Source organism: Takifugu rubripes, chromosome 13, assembly GCF_901000725.2.
Source record: "Takifugu rubripes chromosome 13, fTakRub1.2, whole genome shotgun sequence".
Taxonomy (NCBI): domain Eukaryota; kingdom Metazoa; phylum Chordata; class Actinopteri; order Tetraodontiformes; family Tetraodontidae; genus Takifugu; species Takifugu rubripes.
In genome coordinates, this window is record NC_042297.1 from 15,699,771 (window position 1) to 15,720,003 (window position 20,233).

Below are 20,233 nucleotides of genomic sequence, written 5' to 3' on the forward strand. Positions count from 1 at the left end.
GTTACATGCTGTTTATAATCATTTGCCAGGCTTTATTAAAGTCGCAAGTAAAAGAAAAACTACTAATTACAGACCTGTGGGAGAAAATAGTTAATATTTATTACAACTATCCATGTCTAAGTAATTACTTCATTCTGATCTGTGCAGGGTCTGCTTCATGTTCTCTTCTTAATGCTTTGCCATGGCATGACTATAAATAAAAAATGCATTAAAATGAAATAATTAATACTGATACATAAAAAAAATGCATAACCAAATTGCTACTGGTAATTAAAGCTGAGATCATTATTAAAGAAAAACTGCAGAACAGTTTATCTGGTGGAATTATGTAGTCATGTAGTAAATAATGCAGAGCAAGACATTTTTTACTTCAAACCAAAACTTAAGAAGTCAATAGAGGTTTCAATTATGTGACCATGGAAAGATTTATAAATGGGCCATTTGATGTCATACCCTTTAACTTAAATGCAGGCATATTCTGATCAAATAAGGACCTTTAGTTTACACATTAAGAAGTAGCAAATATTCTAATAAATACCTCTTTTGAGTGATGCCTCATTGTGATGTTGTTAAATTTAGTTGCCCTAATTCAGAAACCTGTTGCTCAATATAAGTCAATTAAACACTTCCAGATCACGTAACCAGAAAGAAATCAACATAAAAATCCTTGCCAGCATTGCAAGAACATTTTACTACTGTGTGGACAAGGAGAGGGGATCTTCCTGCATCACATGTGTGGGATCACAACAGCCATGTGTTGGCAAGATGAATGCACAAGTGATTTGCTTTGACTGTTTTTTCCTGTTAGGATTGACCTGAATTTTATAAACAATGATGTAAAACAATACATTTTTCTTTGTTTTGACTCTATTTTGTGAATCTTGTGTCAGAGGTGTGTGAAGTATTTGCTTTTTTTGTACTGTATGTTTCTTTACATTGCATGTTTCTGCATATATAGTATATGCTATTGAGTGTGCGTGGGCATGCATGCGCGTCTGAGACTTTTGAAACAGTACAAAAATGTCCCAAGGGTCTTTCCCCCTTTTCTCATTACAAATGCTAATGTCACATTAATGAAATCGGCTTAGTTTAGGGTTTATAGCATCGCCTACACAGAGAGATTTGGCCTTGACACTTCCCACATATTTCAAGTTGAATCACATTTTCCCTCCGGGCATATTATTCCTAGGTTTTTTTGGGGTTTTTTTTAAATTTCTAGCTTTTGGTGCAACTAGAGGGAACAAAGTTTGGTTGAGGCTGCTGTGGATTGCCAGGCCACAGGCCGCTGGTTGCCCAACTTCTTTTGTAAACTTCTGTAGGCTCAACGGCAACTGTAATGTCTTCATTGTCACAATGGCTAATATCGAAATCGTAACGTGTAGTAGTGGTTTTGAATGTCTTTTACCGTTAATCATTGTTCAAGAAAGAACTCATCAGGCACACCAGTATGTCAAAATGTTAACCATGATTATAAATCCCTGACTTTTCATGAAAAATGCAGTAATAATGAGGCCTTTCCTGTAAGCATGTGCAATTATATTAACAGAGATCCCTTTAAGGGCTAATATAGATGATATTTAAATATCACACCCCAACACATCACACACCACTTGTCACATTTCATTCCACTGATCCTGCCAAATAAAATTGCTGTCAAAACAATAAAAAGGATTGTATTGAAGGGATCGGCCCCAATTATTACACCAGAGTTTCTCTTGGTTTAAATATCTTTCCTGATAATTATACATTTCAGACACTTTGATCATTTGCTTAAATCAATGTTGTTATAAATATTTTCCTACTTCTAGCTAATGTTTTGCTTTTCCAGTTTTTTTTCCACAAATGAGTGCAAAAGCCACTTAAAGCTTAAACAGAGAAAGAGATTGCACTTTGTAATTAAAAGCCAATTTTGTTAAATTGATTAGATTATGCTAATCAAGGAAGATTATATCTTAAAAGCAACGTGTGGAAGGCAGATAGAGGGAGTGTGAATAGTAAAAAGGAGTGACAGTCCAGCCGCCATTACAAGCTGCTGATTTCTGCAGAGTGCTTCATAAAATGTCAGAGCGCTTCTCCCTGAGCAAGACACTGAAAAATGGCAGCGCTGTGATGTGCTGGCACCTCACCTGCTGCACTCAGTGTGTGCGTGCGTGTGTGTGTGTGTTTGGGAGGGAGGGAGGGAGAGAGAGATGCATGGGGGGAGCAGTGGGAAGAGAGTATCAGGGTGTGTGCATTTGCGCAAGTGTGTGCTTGCCTGTGTGTAAATGCCTTTATGTGTGTTTTACATCTGCGTGAGCTCGAGCTTCCGTGCGTGCGTGCTTGTGTGGCCGCGATGGCCTCCCTCCCGTGTTGCAGTGAAGCAGAACAGAGTGGCTGAATGCCCGCTGCTTTACCTCCCTTTCTGTCAATATGACACCGTTCTATTCCAGACAGTCATTTTCACATTTTTAACATTAAGTAAAGAAGCCATTTGAACAGAAATACAAATGATTGACATATTGAGTTTAACACTGGTGGGGTTTTTTTTTTTTCACCACAGCTTTTGTTGGCAGATTGTTGTTCTAAAACTACTTAATAGCTTTTAATACCCTCATTTGATGTCAGTTTTCCAACACACGTGTAAAACTGTGCTGTTTTCCATTGTAATCACCCAACATGTTGTCTGTTTACTAGCCGATGTTAAAGGCTTGTTTACCTTTACTTAGGATTTGTCTGTTGGCTTTCAACAAAAGCCAGAGTCTTAAAATGAAGTCATCATGGAGCCGTTGTTATTCATTTAAATTTCACTGAAAGGGTAAAGCGTAGAAAAGGAGTGCAGAGATGGGGCTGGTGAAAGGTGTTAACATGAGGTGCTGCAGAAGAGATGAACCCAGCATTTAGGCAGGGATATTGGCAACATTTGCATGTTGAGTCAGCTTAGCAACATTTACATTTCCGTCACCAAGACAAAACAAACCAAAATGTTGTGATTTACGTACGACTGGAACAAAAATTACAAATGTAATATTGACCTCTTCTTCTAACTCTTGTATGGTAGTGTAGCTTTTACTTTAATGCTAAACAGGAGGTGGACTTAATACCATGTATGACCGTTAAAACAAACCAGGAACTATTTAAATGTTTAAATATTTAAATTAGTTGCAGCTAATATTGACTTTGATAATTTGAAAATACAAAAATCAAGCATTGCTTCCACAAATACAGTGTAAGTTTGAAAAAAAACCAAAATACCCCAGACAATAATCCATCAATCTTGTTTTCTGCTGAATGTCACTCAAGTCTAATTGGGGCTGAAGGTGGAGAATGTTTCAACAGTCACCAGGTGAGAGACAAGAATACACTTTGGACAGGTTGCCAGCCCGTTGCAGGGAGCCCACACGTCACTTATTTTCACCTGAATCCAGGCTTCTGGGTTGTTTACGCTACATTAATTAGACGATCCTGTCTTCACACTGATTGCTTGCATTTTCTCATGTTTGCAGATTGACATCAGTTATTACCAGCATGTAAAGTTTTACCAAAACAACACGGCTATAAGTGGAATCTTCTCATGGAGATAGCTGGAAGAACCTGTAACTGTTACTGAAGCAAGACTTGCCTCTCACCGGCTACTCCATTGTTCTGTCACTGTCAGTTTGTTTTTCGATTTGACATGCACATCATTTGCATTATGCATATCTGGAGTACTGCAGTCAGAACCCCACCCCGATTCCCTCCGTAGACCTTTGATACGACTTGATAACTAACGGCATTTCATATCCCAGACTTTTTGTTTCCTGAATGCATTGAAATGTTGGCTGCTATCCTTATATAGCAATCACAGTTAATCAGGAAAACAGGTTGTAATTGTCCACATTTGAATTTGAGATTGTTAGCTGATTTAGTACTGCTTTATTTTACAAATATTGTGGCTTTGGGAGAATTTTATGTGCCTTGGTTAGAATGTACTGTGCTGTGAGACAAGTTGTTTAAGGCCTCAGGGTAAGTCTTTTGCAAGTCATCAGTTTTGTTCTTTATGTTGCCACTCTATTGCAGAAATTGGAGCAGAGCTATGTAAAATGTTGCAGTCTGTAATCTAAATGGTAAATAACCTCAGCGGGCATTGGTTTACCACTTAACTTGCCTATAATGTATGTGGTGAAAGAGAGAATGTGTGTGGACGTACATGCGCATTGCAGAACTCTGGAGCACTGAGATGATGTTGGCGTATGCCACCAACGCTGCTCTAAAGTCATTAAAACCTCTTGAAGACACATGCAGCCAGATCTGGTTCAGTTTGCATAAAAATTGTAATGAGCAATGGGACTGACAGACACATGTGAGTGGCTAGCAGAGGGAGAAGGGCAGATTCATCAGGGATGATTGCCTGATGCACACTTGTGATTTTTTGATGTGAAGACCCTGCCAGGTTACCATGGGGAGAATAATTAGCTTTGGCTGGATGCAGATCTGAATGTGAATCAGGGATGAAGAATTCTGTTTCTCTTCTAGTTTACTCCTTATTTAGAATTTAAGTTATACTTCTGTGTATGTGGACAGGCATCTGTAACAAATATGTGCAGACACTCAGACTCACATGACAACCATCTTCTTCTCTTCTATTTATTGCCTGGAAATGGGCGTAATGCTATGTCTGTTTGAGCTGAGTAGCACTATTCCGTCACACATAGGTTTGACATCAAACACAAGTGACAAGCCTATCCTATTCCCCTCCACCGAGTCATCACCATGTCCCAAAATCACATTATTGTCACTGGGAAGCCAACAGAGCCGGATGGTGAGTAGGGGTGTTGATTCCAGCCTTTGGCATCTACAGTATGCTCAAAAAAGGCAAATAAACCATTTTGCAAGAGCTGATTTCTTGTCATTTTAAAAATATACAGAGCGTGTGTGGCATGCCATTTGGTTTTATATTCTATCTAAGCCTCTTACAGCGACATGGATATCTACGTGTTTTGCCCAGTGAATACTGGGAGCTGGAAACTCTGTCACTGTGCTCTATGCAGCACTCGCAACGCATGAGCCATATCATTACCTTTTGCACTGGCAGGGATTAAGCAGGTCTAGTGTGGTAGGATCCAGTGTTAAAGTCAATAGTGTGGCTGTAATAAGACCTGTGGCCAGAAGCAGAGCCAGGGCGGGGCGAGAGATGGTGCCCATCCCCTGTGTGCCCTCCTCTGCCATCTGTCACTGGGCAGGAGTGGAGCAGAGGGAGGAGTCCAAGTCATCCTTGTTGTTATCACCTACACAGACCTCTCAAAGCTTGGGGCTCTGTTCTCCTTTCATGTTTGGCTATGACCATGTTTGTTTTTTCAAAGCACTTAAATTCTACAGATATAGAAAATTAGTAATTAAAATGCTAATAATAATCAATCTGCAATTTGGGAATTTATCAATGATACTGATATCCTGTGCTTTCACAGTGTAGACTTTGTGGTGCTGCAGGTGTTGGGCTGCCTTTTTTATTTCATTATTTTCTCTGAGCTGGTGTTTGACTCTGGACAAAGGTTGTTGTCACATAATTTTCACTAAGATGCCCGGTTATGTCATTTCCTGGCTACTGCTGTGTTTGCAGGGAGGGGGGATGACGGGGTGATGGAAAAGGGGTCTTAATGCATGTGTGCTTTATTCAGGATGATACAAACATGTACATGTTGTGCCTAAGATGGTCCCTCATTAACATTTGTAGGTTTTACTATCTCAGAAACCTATATTTAAACAATATACAGAAGAAAAGAGCCATCTTGATTCTACCATGTAACCAAGGGAAGAGCTTATGGATACCTAAGTAATGTGATCAATTCTCAGTATGTGTTTAAATAAAAGCTATATTTGATGCTCAGTTTGAACCTTAGCCCGATATCTTGACCACGCTGACATGTCTAAAATTGAGTGTGTCTATATATGTATTTATGATTTTTTTGAGTTGCACTGATCAAATTCAGTGTTTTTCAGTTCAGTTCAGTAGAAACCTTCCCATTGACACTTGCTTCATGTTGACATTTCTCTTGTTAGCAGGATACAGCTAAATAGCAGTCCCAGATCAAAAATAAAAGCCCGGGTGAATGAGATCCAGAGGAGAAAATGAATGTTGTGGAGGCAACGATGATATGTTCTTTGTCAGCTTCAGTGAGAGGAAAAAGAAAGAGCTGGGAGCCACCATGTGTCTTTGAATGGGGTCAGGGCATCATGGGGAATAATGCATTTCCTTTCTCTTGCGCCAGGCGCTCCTTCCATTACGGCTAGAGAAGAGACATTGTGTCCACACTCTGATTACCACTGATCCATGCTGATGACTCTGTTGGCGGATTATCTCAGTTAGTATCAGCCATCTGTTACTGTGTGCATGTGTATGTGTGTGTTTTGCGTGTTGAAGGGGTGAGGAGAAAAGGGGCAGAAGTGAGACGCACAGCGGGTTGAGTAGTTTGAGTCCGTGACACATACGCGCAAACACACCTCTATTAGTATATGTGAGTGTACCAGAGATCATTACATCCAGTTACACAGACACACAACTCTTGCAAAGCAAATGCGTGATGTAATGCCACATTCCAGGCAACATAGGCCATTACATCACCACCAAATGTACACACTCCATCTCCCCTATGAATAGTGCGGCTTTCGTCACATGACACTAACATGTGACGGCTCCTATATTAAGGCGACATGCAGTCATAAAGGCACAGTGCTGTTTAGTCTATCTCCTGCATCCAGCCACTATTAGCTGCATGTACTGACAGTCGGGTGCTGTTGTCTATTTGGGGACTAGACTCTGAATTCAGCACTGAAAAACACTTTATAAATCATAGTTTGTCCATTAGCATGAATCCTGTCTCTACGTGCATCTACCAGACGTGCAGTTTCTGGTTCCACTGCTCAGTGCTGATTGGCCGATGCCGTTCAAATGGAATTGATTTAACAATTCTCAGAGATCATAATGCTTGCCTTATGCCACCGCTGTGGTAGCTGTTAATTACCTATAAAATCAAGCTAATTCTGATGCTAAATCCATTTTAATTTCTCTTAATTAAGTCAGGATTGGATCCTTAAATACCTTGGCACTCCATTATTGTTGTAATCATTGTTGTGGCTGTGCATTTGGTGGTACATTGTTGGACCCAATCTTATTATTGTTATTAGTTTTAATTGCACTAAGTGATCAGTCTGTGGTTGTCGGTAGAGGATGGCCTTGCCTTGCAGTCATTTTCCCCCAGTTGTCCTCTCTCCCTCCATCTCTCATCCCAGAAAGAGGCCCTTTGAGAAAATGTGCAAGATGAAAAGAGATGAGGGGGAGGATCGGTCTGCTTTACACCTCTGCAAAGAAGGGATTGCTTTTTTTGTTGTTTGTTAGGGAGGAAATCAATTCTATTCACATCATCAAGTTTTGACAAGGCGAGACATTAAGTGCAGATATTGAGAAATGACAGGAATGGTTTAAAGCCTGTCTTTCATCCTCTTCTCTTCTATCCTTTCACATCTTTTTCCCACAACAAAATCAGACTGCATTATCTCGCTTATCTCTTCTCCCCATCATTTTTTCTAGCTGTATTCTGTCCTTCTTTCTCAGTATGTCTTCTCTGAAAAGGTAGGGAATGAGCCGCTTCACTTACCAGCTGACACCACATAAGCTGGCTCGTCCTCAGAGACACAAGCCTTTTGTTTTCACGTGCATTATGATAATTACGAAGGGCCACAGCTTCTTTGCATTTTCATCACACTTCTAATGATACTTACATTTTCCCTGGTACAACCACGAGAAAGAAAACCTGTGCTCTCTTTGTCAACTGAAAGATTCCTTTTTTCTCCACCCTAACATGACATTTAAAGGGTGACAGTCAGAGTGATGGAGCACAAAGTGTGACAACCATTTACCGTCAAGGATTGATAAAACTCTTCAGATACCGAGCTAAAAATGTAAAAAAAAAAAAAGAATATACGTGTGTGAAAGATTAATTTATCTCCTCTTTGGATTGATAATTTGTTCCCTTCACCTAAATCCTGTCACCTTGCACGAGAGGCCTCTCAAAGGACCTTTGACCTTCCTAGTAATTACACAACCACCATCTTTTCAATGCAGCAGTAGCAGTCATGGCTGTCCGATGGCACACCAGCCTCCTCCCCGCGGACTGCAGCAGGTTTTCTTGTCATCCTCGCCTCTCCCTCTCCCACTCTCCCTCTCTCTTGTCAGTGTTGCTCCTGGCGAAAGGCTGATACTTGATATTCAGAGGATAGCAGCTTTTGTCTCAGAGATTTAATCAGTGGCTCTGCTCCCACTGCAGAGGAGCGAGGGAGGGAGGGAGGGAGGGTGGTGGAGGGGTGGCAGGAGAGAGGGAAGGAAAAAGAGATGGAGGCAGAGAATGTTTATGTGTAATGACACAATAACAAAGCCTGCCTGTAAAACACAATCTGCAAACTGTGCTTTTGAAGGGGATTTTCTGTCCTGGATTAGTGTCAGGCAGAGAAGAAGAGAGAGAGAAAGAGTCAGGTGGATGTGATAGACAGGGACGTGATTTTGTGTCTGTTTTTGTGTGTTTGCTGTGTGGTTGAACCCTGTGAAGTGTGTATTCACGTGTGCACAAATATGCACGCTTTGAAACTAGTAGAGTTAATAGTGTGGGCACTGTTTGTGCACCTTTTTTGTAAACAGTGTGGAATTTAAGTTAAACAACAACCAAAACAAAAACCCCAAAAATATGGTTGCAGGATGATCAAATATATCTGATGTTGTTTTGGGCTGATAATGGCTGGCGTGATGACTGTTTGACTGATAATGGAAAGTTGTTGTGCTGGTTAATGCAACCATCATTTAAAAGCCTCTTTGTTTACTTCTATTTCCAACTGAAAGGACGCAGAGCAATGTCGTCTTTAACGGCCTCAAAGAGCTCTTAAATTGAAATGACAGGCCTTTTTATCAAGAGAGTGTGAACGCATCCTGTTCGCCAAATGTGGCTTACATGTGAGTTTGATGGCAGATTTTACCTTGTGTGTCTCAGGAAGAGGGGATGACAGAAAAGAAATGCCTATTTTGGTTCCATTGTTGTTGTTTTGCTATCTGTGCCAGTCCAAAAATCCCACATCAACATCGGCTAAGTGAGCTCTGTGCAGAACAGCTCTTGTTGCACAACACAACTCTCAGGCTTTTTTTTTTTTTTGAAAGCACAACTCAAAAACTTGCCTTGTCTTCTACTTTCAAAACCTTTACAGATGCCTCCTTTTTACCTCTTATAGAATCAATGGTGGCACGGGAGCCAGTGAGCATGGCTAAATAGAAATATTGTTCAGGGGAAGTGAGATGTGAAAGCAAAAGTGTCAGAAGATGTGTGTGTGCACATGCATTTGCTAGAACATGCTGTGTAGGTGTGACAGTATTCATTGGTGTGTGTGCATCTGTGTGTGTGTGTGTGTTTAAGCATGTGTGTTTGCAAGTGTACGGATGGGTGTGCTTTGCTATTGTAACCCTGCTGATTGGATTGTGTTTGACAGATATGGAGTCTGGAGAGCGGCTGGCCTCCCCTGCGCCCACCCTGTCTGCTGCTCGCACCTCCTCCCCTGCGGCCTCTTCATCCTCCTCCTCTTCCTCCTCTTCTTCATCGTCCCCCGCTCCTCATCCTAAGAGTAGCCTGGCCCCGAGCCCTTCAACACTGGGATCCACCCTCAGCACCTCTGGTAAGAAGCACCTTTTCTTTCTTCGTCGATCATCTGCCTGTCAAAAGCTGTGCTCACAGAGGAAGAAGATACAAGCACACACACTTTCCATAACACAAGACTCAAATATGGTCACTTTCATGTCTTGATAGCATTCAGCGTCCTCCTCATTTCTTTACCATGAAAAATGAGTTTCCTCCAGTATTAATTATACAGTTATTTTCTAGCCTGTGTGAATACACCTCATCTTCTAACTACAAAGATTTTTTTTCCCTGACAGCTTGGGTTGCAATTGAAAAGCTTCTGCATTAATGAATCCCAAACAATTAGGGGGCTCTTTTGTGTGAGAAAAACACACATGCTTTGCCATGTCTCCTGACAACCTTCAGCTCTCTGGCTCCAGCTGCCTCAGTGTCAAGCTCAGCACGACACTGTGCATGCATGCTTGCGTGCGTGCGTGCACGTGTGTGTGTGTGTGTGTGTGAGAGAGACGGAGAAAGAAAGAGAGTGAGCGAGTCCGAGAGCGCCTCTGCCTGCATGATTTAACATTTGTCAGCCACTCAGTGTCTGGTCAGCCCTGTCCTATAGCCAGGATCAAGCTACCTTTCTATATATTAGACAAAAAGACCATGTGTGTTTCTCATTCGAGAGAGTGTATGTGTACCTGTATCTGTGTGTGTTTCTCAAACATCCCCTGTGAAACCAAATCAATTGCTCACTTTCATAGTTCCTTTTTTTTAAATGTTTTGTTTAAAGGTTTTCTCTCTCACACATGCACATACACTCACAAAGGCACAATCCAAGCTTTTATGAAACAGTGAAGAGCACATCCTGCTTTCGCAGTTTGTTGTCTTTTCTCAGTTACAAAAAGAAGAGCAAAATAAAGTCTCTTGTTTTATTTTCCATTTTATCAGTGTTGCCCTAAAGAACAAACTGTTAAGAGCATCTTCTCCTTATGTATTATACATCCGTCTTATCCCTCCGTGCCTTTACGTGTGTTCAGATTTTCAAGATAAGCAATTTTGGACCAAGCCCTGCCTCTTAGATGAAATACTAAGAGGCAGGGCTGATGTACTGCATGTTCTAGGCAACACTGGCCTGTTTGTTCTTTGGTCAGCCTCATTTATTTCATATTTATTTATATTTTACATTCATTTATGCATGAGAGCAATGCATATATTCAGGTATCGGAGCATAAAGGAAGCATATATGTAATCATTTAACATCAATTACATTTGGCAGAGATATACTGGCATCACAAACTCAGCAGGAGTTAAATATATTTTGTAGATGTGCCAAAATCACTTGAAATGAAATATAAAATAGGACACATACTGTGTGTGTGCATGTCATTGATGAGGATATCACTTGGAGAATAAAAGCTGATCACCGCTTGTAGCACTGTCTTCTTCTGGGATCAACTCACGGATGCAATTAACTTAAATCTGTCTGTGGAAATTTGATTGACTGCAACAAACAACAAATTAATCCCTCTTCGGCAGCATCCAAACATGAAAAAAGCAGGCGGTGCAGTTTGTCAGAGTAGAGGAGGGATTGAAACAGAATGTGAAAGAAGGCGCAGGAGTAGGAGAGTGAGAGACACATGCAGAGAGAGGAACAGAAAGAAGGTAATCCGAAGTATATGTGTTTCCTGTGCTTCCTCCTCACTTTATGTTTTTAGATTTAATTATTTGCCTTCAGGAAGCCAGTATTAATATTAAGAAGGCATTTTGCTTTGCCGAGAAAGGAAATACTTATGTGAGGGAGAGGTGGACACCCTAGGCAGCAGTGAATGCTGTTGCTGGCCATTCTGGGGGTTGCGTTGCAGTCGTTTATCTTTGTATCCTCTAGCTGACGCGGGCAAGGCAGCCTTTACATATTCAGCATATTCTAATGACATTCAATAGGCATATTTTCCTGTTTCATGGTAAAAAGAGGCCTTGGAACAACAGAAAAATGGATACTCACTGAGGGAACTGAGGAGACACGACTAAAACCCTTTCATTTTCACCTTGCAAAACTAATCAAGAGGCATGTGTAGAATGATGTTCATTCACAGTCTTACTGTTTGATCAGCAATATGGGCCACTCACAGTATAACTGACTTTATTATACCTATATATAATTAGATTTTAAACTGTATTCCCGTAGACAAACTGAGCCCCTGTGTCGGTCTTACACTTGGGTGGATGTTGCAGGTGTATAGTGGTTTGACATTTTCATCTGCACTGTGTACAACATTTTCCTTTTCTACCGTCATCACTTTTTTGCCCATGTATTACCTGGCTTATGCAGAGGCATCAGACAGGCCTGCTCTCCTTTTCTGGAATAGAAATTGAATTTGCATGAAATATGCTCACACCAAATTGCATCTGACTCTGGGAGGAGGTAATTTGTGGCAGTCGCCCTTGCCAGAAATGATTGTGCTCAGGAAAATGCTAGATGATGATGATGTTGATGAAGTATTCTTCTGTGCTGAAATTGAATGCCAAAAGGATTGAAGGAGGTTAGCTTTTTATGCCTTTTTACAAACACACTTTCCTCACTGAGAATGTCTTTGTCACGGTCCAGAATGTTCTGACACTGAAAACAAAGGCATGTTTCATTGTACAGAAATAAACATTATGGTACACTAAAATCAGTGAACTTGGTTATAAACAGTAAAGTTGGCTTTTAAAGTTAGGTAGCAGCTACACTTTCAGAACTGAAGATTAAGGTAATTCTTTAAGTAACAGGTTATTTTTTGTGTCATCAGGTTTATAGAAAACATCTTCAAAGCTGTTTAAGATTAATATTAATTAGGAATATTAAATTATGGATAAACCTACAACCATTAACAGTTGTGTTGAAGGCACAACAACTACTTTTCATTCCAGGCATATACCAAACACAGGAAAAAGTGTTTTAGTGGAAAAACAAACAAACACTTAGAAATCCAGTTAGACACTAGAGTGAAAAAGAAAAGTCACCACTTGTCTGAACTGCATTTTGTAAAATCTTGTGATATGTGGCCATTAAATGACTATGCTGTAATATATGAAAAGCCAAATAAATCAAGGATTTGAAAACTGAAAACATGAACTATGTGTCTGTTTCCAGGCCGTCTGTTTGGAGCCGCAGGAGAGCAGCCCTTCATTGGCTCCACATTGTCAAGTGCCTTCCCTCTTGTCAACCACCCAGCCTTCGGAGCCATCTACTCTGCTGGAGCAAGCAGGCCTGAGTTTGGAGGCCTAGGGTCCCTGGGCATGTCAGCTGCTTTGGCTGCCCATCCTCAGCTTGGAGCCCTTTCTGGTAAGATGGAGATATGGTTGCTTTGCCAGCACTTGGTTTCATCTTTAATCCTGCATCTTCTCTTCTCCTCTATCTTGCACAGAGTGGTGGCGGGCTGCTGAAGCCCATGGACGAGGTGCTGCTGCCTTTCTTCCCTCCTTCATTGGCTTTCCACCGTTCTTCCCTCATATTCAGCCGAACCACAGCGCCAGCCCTGTTCAAATCAGGATGCCGGGCAAAAATAGCCATGCCCCACCTAAAGGTAAGAGTTAAACTTGTTTTTGTTACCTGCACATACTGACCTTTTACCTTGCTGATGTAGCTTGTTTGATAGGATACCAGCCTTTTATGCCTTTTATGAACTAACTGCAGAATGAAACATAATACATTTTGTACCCAAATGTAGTAAAGTCTTACTTGAGGACAGTGGGATAAGAGCCAATCAGTCTGTTTTGTGTTTTTTATTAGGAGTGAATGGTGCAGTGAATGGAAGTGGGGCCTTCCCTCCCACCACACTATCAGGGAGTTTTCCTGCCAGTTCTGCTCCAGTTCAGGCATCGACCAAACCTGCTAAAAGTCCAGACTCCTCTAACAGTCATCACATCCCTACTGAAACCAGTCCTGTGGAGGCGATGGAAAAGCCAATCCAAAAAACTAAAGAGAAGGCCAGTTCTCTGACTTGAATTCTTCCTCAGTTACAAAATATGGACAAATTATAAACAATTATAAACAAAAATGTATCCATAATTTGTCTTTCTCTCACATCAGAAGTCACAAAAGAAGCCGACAGACACCTCTGGGGCAAGCCACAGTGAATCTGGCACATCCTCAGACAGCTCAAGTGATGGGTCCCTTAGCAGTGATCTGGAAGACCTGGCAGAGGATGATGAAGATGATGAGGATGACGAGGACGAGGACGAAGACAAACAGACTGAATTGTCAGACTCTGAGAAGCGGGCAAAAAAGAAATCAAAGGTAAGAAGGAATAGGAAATAATGAAAGAAACATGGTGTCGATTTGAAATAAATCCTTGCTCATTTAGGTTATTATATATGATCGTCAGGTTTTGTTACAAGGCAATAGAACTTCAAAGATTGAAAGATCACTTTATGGAGATGCCCGGGAGAAGAAGATTCCCTCAAACCCACCCACTCTTGTGCCCATACCTTGCGCTGCCTCTCCTCCTGCACTGTCCCAATCATCACCAATGACCCAGTACAGGTCCAGGACAGAGGGTCCACCTCAACACTTCAGTGTGATCCAGTCCACTGGCCTGGCTGCTAACTCAAAACCACTTGCACTCCTTACACAAACACGTAGGGAGCTTTCACCTACTTCCTCCCCCATAGCCCTTACAACATCTTCAAAGGCACTCTCCAGCACTGCGTCCCCCAAACTGCCCAAACTACTGCCATCATCTTCTCCGCAGCACCTACCCCTCTCTCTTTGCTCTTCCCCTAAGCCTCTCTCTGTCCCCTCCCCACCTCGCTCAACTCTCCCACCATCTACCTCCCCAAACCCATTTGGTTTGACCTCATCAGTGACAAGTTCCCAAAAGCCCTTGGTGAAGTCATCTCAACATACTACTGCTGGCCCTGGAAAACCCAACAAGAGGAAACAGTTAGAAGCCTCACTTGCACAGATCAATGAGTTCAGGCTCAAACAGGTAATTTATCACAACGATGTTATTTTTGAAACATCCATTATTGCACCGAATGCCAAAAATACAGAATTTGCCTTATATAGGGGTCGTCTTTATCAGTCATAAAGCCATTTAGTTATTTAAGGCAAGATTTGTTGTTGGCATCAGAAAGAACATACATTTTGTTTAACTGGATATAATTCTTCTGATATTGCTCATTTTGGAAGTAATATTATAAAATATAAAAAGAATCAATTGGAAAAATACATTGATTAGTGTATTCTGTAAAAAACGGACAAAAATCATTTCCCCTTTTCTATTTTACCATTAAAGGGAAGTTTACTACCATCTAAATTCCCCCTGTGGTTTAAGCTCCGTTACTGTATTTCATGATCTGTGAAATTGATTATTTTCACTTCATATTGCACCCAGTTTAATCTACAATGTCAAGTCTATCCAGCCTTTGCGTAAAACAGCTCGAACCAAACTTGCAATCAATGTTAAAAGAGACAAACAGGTTGTATTATACTAATGGTGACGGAGATGTTCAAATCTGCAGACAAAGTAATTACATTTGCAGGCTGATCTGTAGTGTCTCTTTTTGTGAATTTGGCAGAATACAATGCCTCTGGTTATTGCATTAATGCTCTTTCAGTTTCTCAGGAAGAAGCTTAGACACAGTTGACTGTACCACTTTTCAGCATTGTAGTTTTGTCACCTGCTCAAACAATCAACACTGATTAGAACTGACAGCTGGAGCAACTGTACTTTGTCCCCTTTCTTCTCTAATTTTTCTTTGTGCCTCCCATTCTCTTTCTCCCTCCCCTACTTTTACTCCCTGCCACTCCTACTCTTTCTCTCTCCTCCTTCTTGCTTTCCAGATTCTCATGTCCCAAGGGCAGACGTTCCCATCTGAGCTGAAGAAGCAGCAGCAGGGGCCAAACAAGTCTCCCAAGAGGACATCATTGTCTTCATCGCCATTGCCACCCGCTCAGCCTACGCCTCCCCAGAACAATCACTCCAACCTCTTCCTTTCGAGTGCCCTCCTGGGGCTCCCTGAACCTCACCACCCTAATGGAGTCATCCAAAGCACCACTCAGGATGCACCTTTGGCCCTCATCACCAAACCTCGCAAAGACTTGGCCTCGCAAGGCAAGTCACCTCAGTGCGACTCTGATGCTGGGTCAATGCCTGTCAATTTAAGCACAGGGGCCAGCAGGACCCAAGCAACGACCCAGGCTGGGACTCTGTCACAGCCCCCCACTACCTCACCCCAAGCCACAGGTCATGGATCCAGAAAGAACAAGACCCCGAAGAGTAAGGGACAGACAGTGGGGTTGGGACAAACAGACCCTTTAGCTTCATGGAAGGGCTTTGCTCAGAACCACTTGGTACAGTCTCCAGTCAATTTGTTTCGTGGAGGAGAGTCTGGAGTTGGGATTCCTGGAGTCAGTATCCCTGGAGTTGGAATTCCTGGAGTGGGGATTCCTGGGACTTGTAACCCCACAGCTGGTCTCCCTGCTAACAAGGAATCTGACGACTCAGTAGATGACGACGACGACGATGATGACGATGACCTGGAGGAAGAGGAGGAAGATGAAGAAGACACTGATGATAGTCTCTCAGGTTAGTACATGGTATCAAGAAAATAAAAATTAAATAAAAAAATCAAATTATTAAATCCATGCTTTAAAATTCCTAAATTAGGAATTAATTCCTGAATTCTAGAATTGTCCTGCACTGTGCTGTACTTTGTACTTTATCAATTGATGTCTGCTGTTTTCTGAGAATCTTCACAGTATCATATATTGTGTAATGAAGGCAAATATAATAGAACTTAATGGCTGTAGCATGACTGTTGCACAAAACGTAATATTCTCTGAATAATTATACAAAAAATAGTAAGGCTGCTGGGTTTTGTTGTTTCAAAGTCAGTGCTGAAATGTCAACTCTAATAAGTTTTTAAAATTGAATTAAACTACACATAAGGAGATAAAGACTGGTTTGGCAATTGTAATTAGCCTTGTAGAAATCTAATTTGCCGGGAGCAATTGTTAACATTTTTATTAAAAAATAACCTAATACTAAAGAGGTTTTCCTTCCAGTTTTTCAGTACAACCTCTCTTAAAAATAAACAGAAATGTAGGCCTTAATGTTTTGAAATCTCGGGCACAGCCCACTAAGGGCTGCAGATAAACTAATCACTTAATTTTTTAATTTGGCTCTGTTTTCACCATTGCAGCCCTAACAATGAAATAATGATCTGTTTATGAAACATTATTATCAGATAACATTTTTAGCTTTAGAAATGAATGCTGAAGGTCAGCAGTGTTTGAAATATACAGTACAAATTTAGATAGAGTGATTATTCCTTTATTTGCCTCTTTGTCTGGTTTAATTGTAATGTTTCCTTTATTAGAACAATATTCTCACTATTCACTTTAATTTCTGGAACTTAGAGTCTGACAGCAACTCAGACAGTGACATTTCGGGGAAGAAAGTGAAGGAGTTAAAGCTGCTGCCGTCTGGATCATCTAAAAAGGAGATGACTCCCCACCGGCTAACCAAAGGTCCAGAACTACTGAACACCTCAGCCAATCACACCTCTACCAGCTGCTCTCCACTAAATCTACAGGTCATCAAAAGTCCCACCATTGTGTCCAGCTCCAGTGCCTTGGTCTATCAAAGCTCTCCAGGCTCATCCTCTTACAGCCTAGCCTCCCCATTAGGTAATGTGTCTCAAAGTCATGATGTGATGTAAGAAATTAGGTTTTAATAATTTGACTTAATTTATTTGTGATATGTTTTGGAAGAGTCTACCATTAAAGGCTCAAAATATGCACAAGCTTATCTAAAGTCTTTACTGTTAAGTTATGGAGAAAGGTACAGTATGTGGAAGTTGGTTTACATAGCCTTACCCGTGCTCTCAGGTCTTGTAGGTACATGCTCTGACAACTTGTTTGGCAAAGCAGTGAGATTCATTTCCACCCTATTTCAACATAGAAAAAAAAACTCACGTAAGATAAAACAGACATGGAGCTTGCCAAGAGTCTTCGAAACAGACATTCCGGTTTTTCCTATCATATGCTTTTTCCACTGATGAAATATAAAAGGCAATGTTATTTTGCGCATCTTGCTAACCACGCCCTGCATACTAGCCATTTTTCAGAAACAGCTGTTCTAAGCAACGTGTGTATTTCATTTCCTGAACCAGGGCGTGATTATGAATTTGAGTTCACATACAGTAAATGGCTAAATCCAGGGGTCATGAATGCTGCTGAAGAAGACACAAGAAGTGTCATGTCATACCGTGTGTGGTATGATTGATGAACTCTTTCTTCACAGGCTTAGGGAAGAGGAAAAGAGTCATGGATGAAAAGGAGTTAATGATGCCTCTGGAGTTGGGGTATGTAGGAAGTTTCTTTTTTTGTAATTTGTGTAACATGGAATATATGTACAATCTCTGAGCAACACTTACATCTTTTCTATATTTTTTAAATCCCAGGTGGCGGAGAGAAACAAGAATCAAAACGGTGGCAGGGCGGCCGCAGGGCGAGGTGGCTTACTATGCCCCTTGTGGCAAGAAACTAAGGCAGTACCCAGATGTAATGAAGGTACCACAGCCTTGCAGTGCTGCAGTTTAGTATACATGCATGATGCAGAAGCAAATGCTTTGATGCTTGCAAATGAGCAGTGGAAATTTCATCCAGGACTACAGTTGGCTTATTTTGAGTAACGTCATTCAAAATTCATTATTGTTACTTAATTACCTCCGCCAAGGTTATGTGACGGCTGGAATTTGACTACAAAATAATTCAAAAAGTTAGCAACAGATTTAAAATTTTCAGTAAATGATGATAATGGGCCAAGGAAGAGCTCATTAAATTTAGGTGATGTTCCGTATTTCTAAGGGATTTTGATATCTGTTCTTTCAAAGATCAAAACTAAATTTGTCATATTAAAAATAGTGGTCATAAAGCAACTTTTATTAAACCTTTATTACTGCTGCCTATAGTACAGTACAATTGGCGTGTCACTGTATGTGGATAAATTTGCTGCTTGGCAGAGGTCTGTATTCTCCGAGTGCTTTTTTTCCCTAGTTTTTTACCGTAACACTGCTCATTCACACTGCTCAAACCACTGCTTATGTGTCAGATTTGTTTATTATTGTGTCACTCCTGCTGCAATCACCCCACCCCACCCTAGTGATCAGAGATGATATTCCTAGATTCACTACTTTTCTCACTTTCTCTCCCATCCAGACTTTGTTAGTGTTGGGGTGCACAGTTTTGGCCCACATTTTAGTTTCAAATCTTTTTCTGCTTCATCAGACGCTCCACTAGCTATTGTCATTGTAGTGCGGTCAAATAATGTGTACTATTCAGTCACTGCCAGAGACTTGAAAGCTTTGTACTACCACGGTTAAATAGTTAAGGGCTTGAAGTGTGCACCCCAAGGTTAGAACCGTTTTCTCCTCCAAGAGCTTCTGCTCTTTTTATATCCCCTGGCTTTTATGATTAGACAATGCACAGATGCTCACTATAGCTTCACTCTCTTCAATATAGTCACTCCCAGTTGCTTTTTAATGTCGCTAATTTCGCATTTTTCTTCCTAAACCAACGGCATTATTATTTTCTCTTCTGTAGTATCTATCCAGAAATGGAATAAGTGGCCTCACTCGTGATAATTTTAGCTTCAGTGCAAAGATAAGGGTTGGTGACTTCTATGAAGCCAGAGAAGGACCCCAGGTGACTGCCTTTCATCTCTCTCTCTCACCCTGATCCCCATTCATCTTTTCATCTAGTGGCAAGCAAAGCTTCATGCAGCAGTCACTGACAGGGCATTGAAGGGATTCAAGCCAAAATCTTACTAGTCCTAGTTCATAGACATTTCACTGCGCATGAAAAAACATGTAATAATAACATTACTTCCACAGGTGGCCAGTGATACAGTATATGCCAAGTCATATGTCTATGATACATAGTGATAAATAACAATGATTTTTGGTAGATCTGAAGGGAAGCAGAGTAGAGATAAGTTTAAGCTTAAAACCACAATCACTGAGAGGAAAGAGATATTCCAGATGATGAATGACAGATCAGTTTAATCCTATTTAATGCATTGTTTAGCTTAGTGATACATCATTTGAAACAGAACATCAACCACAAAGCTATTGATTAAACTGTTCCTTTGTCACATCATATGATGTAAGTCAATATGGTCTCCATTGTTTGCTCGCCTTCCCAACCTGTCATTTTTTTGTGTTTCTTTTGTAGGGTTTGCAGTGGAGCTTATTGAAGGAAGAAGAAGTCATTCCTCGTATTTTAGCTATGGAAGGCCGTAGGGGTCGTCCCCCTAATTCTGAGCGGCAGTTAATGGGCGACAACGCCAAAGGTAGTCGACGGAGAAAAGGTCGACCACCGAATGTGGGCAATCCACTGGTACCTGAGGGTCCAACCCCAAGTGAAGTCAAACTTCTGCGCAAACTAGAGGCTCAAGGTCGGTGCTCAAATATGATCAGGGATCAGTTTTTGATTAGTTGTGGTGTTGCCAATGAAAAGGTTGCAGTTTAAATGGTTTTGATATGGTTTTGAATTGCTTTGTCCATTACACTTGATGGTGGGGTCAAACTACCTTCTGTGTTTTTTTGTTGTCGAAACCTCCATGAATCACAAC

The 20,233-nt window shown here is 41.0% G+C and overlaps 1 protein-coding gene across 10 annotated transcripts in view; it reads left to right on the forward strand.

Moving 5' to 3' along the window:
* The window catches only part of baz2ba (bromodomain adjacent to zinc finger domain, 2Ba), a 53,792-nt gene that overhangs the window by 20,042 nt on the left and 13,517 nt on the right, over positions 1–20,233 (forward strand). For 5 of the 10 annotated variants that reach the window (XM_011610074.2, XM_011610069.2, XM_011610071.2 and 2 more), the window contains exons 3-14: positions 9,484–9,666; positions 12,745–12,936; positions 13,019–13,177; positions 13,384–13,580; positions 13,684–13,890; positions 13,979–14,581; positions 15,439–16,183; positions 17,017–17,286; positions 17,903–17,963; positions 18,063–18,171; positions 19,204–19,305; positions 19,834–20,056. In XM_011610074.2, the coding sequence (XP_011608376.2) occupies positions 9,486–9,666; positions 12,745–12,936; positions 13,019–13,177; positions 13,384–13,580; positions 13,684–13,890; positions 13,979–14,581; positions 15,439–16,183; positions 17,017–17,286; positions 17,903–17,963; positions 18,063–18,171; positions 19,204–19,305; positions 19,834–20,056 (3,049 nt within the window). In that variant the 5' untranslated portion in view covers positions 9,484–9,485. The remainder of the gene's footprint in view (positions 1–9,483; positions 9,667–12,744; positions 12,937–13,018; positions 13,178–13,383; positions 13,581–13,683; positions 13,891–13,978; positions 14,582–15,438; positions 16,184–17,016; positions 17,287–17,902; positions 17,964–18,062; positions 18,172–19,203; positions 19,306–19,833; positions 20,057–20,233) is intronic. The other 5 variants (XM_011610078.2, XM_011610073.2, XM_011610075.2 and 2 more) reach the window with 2 other exon arrangements.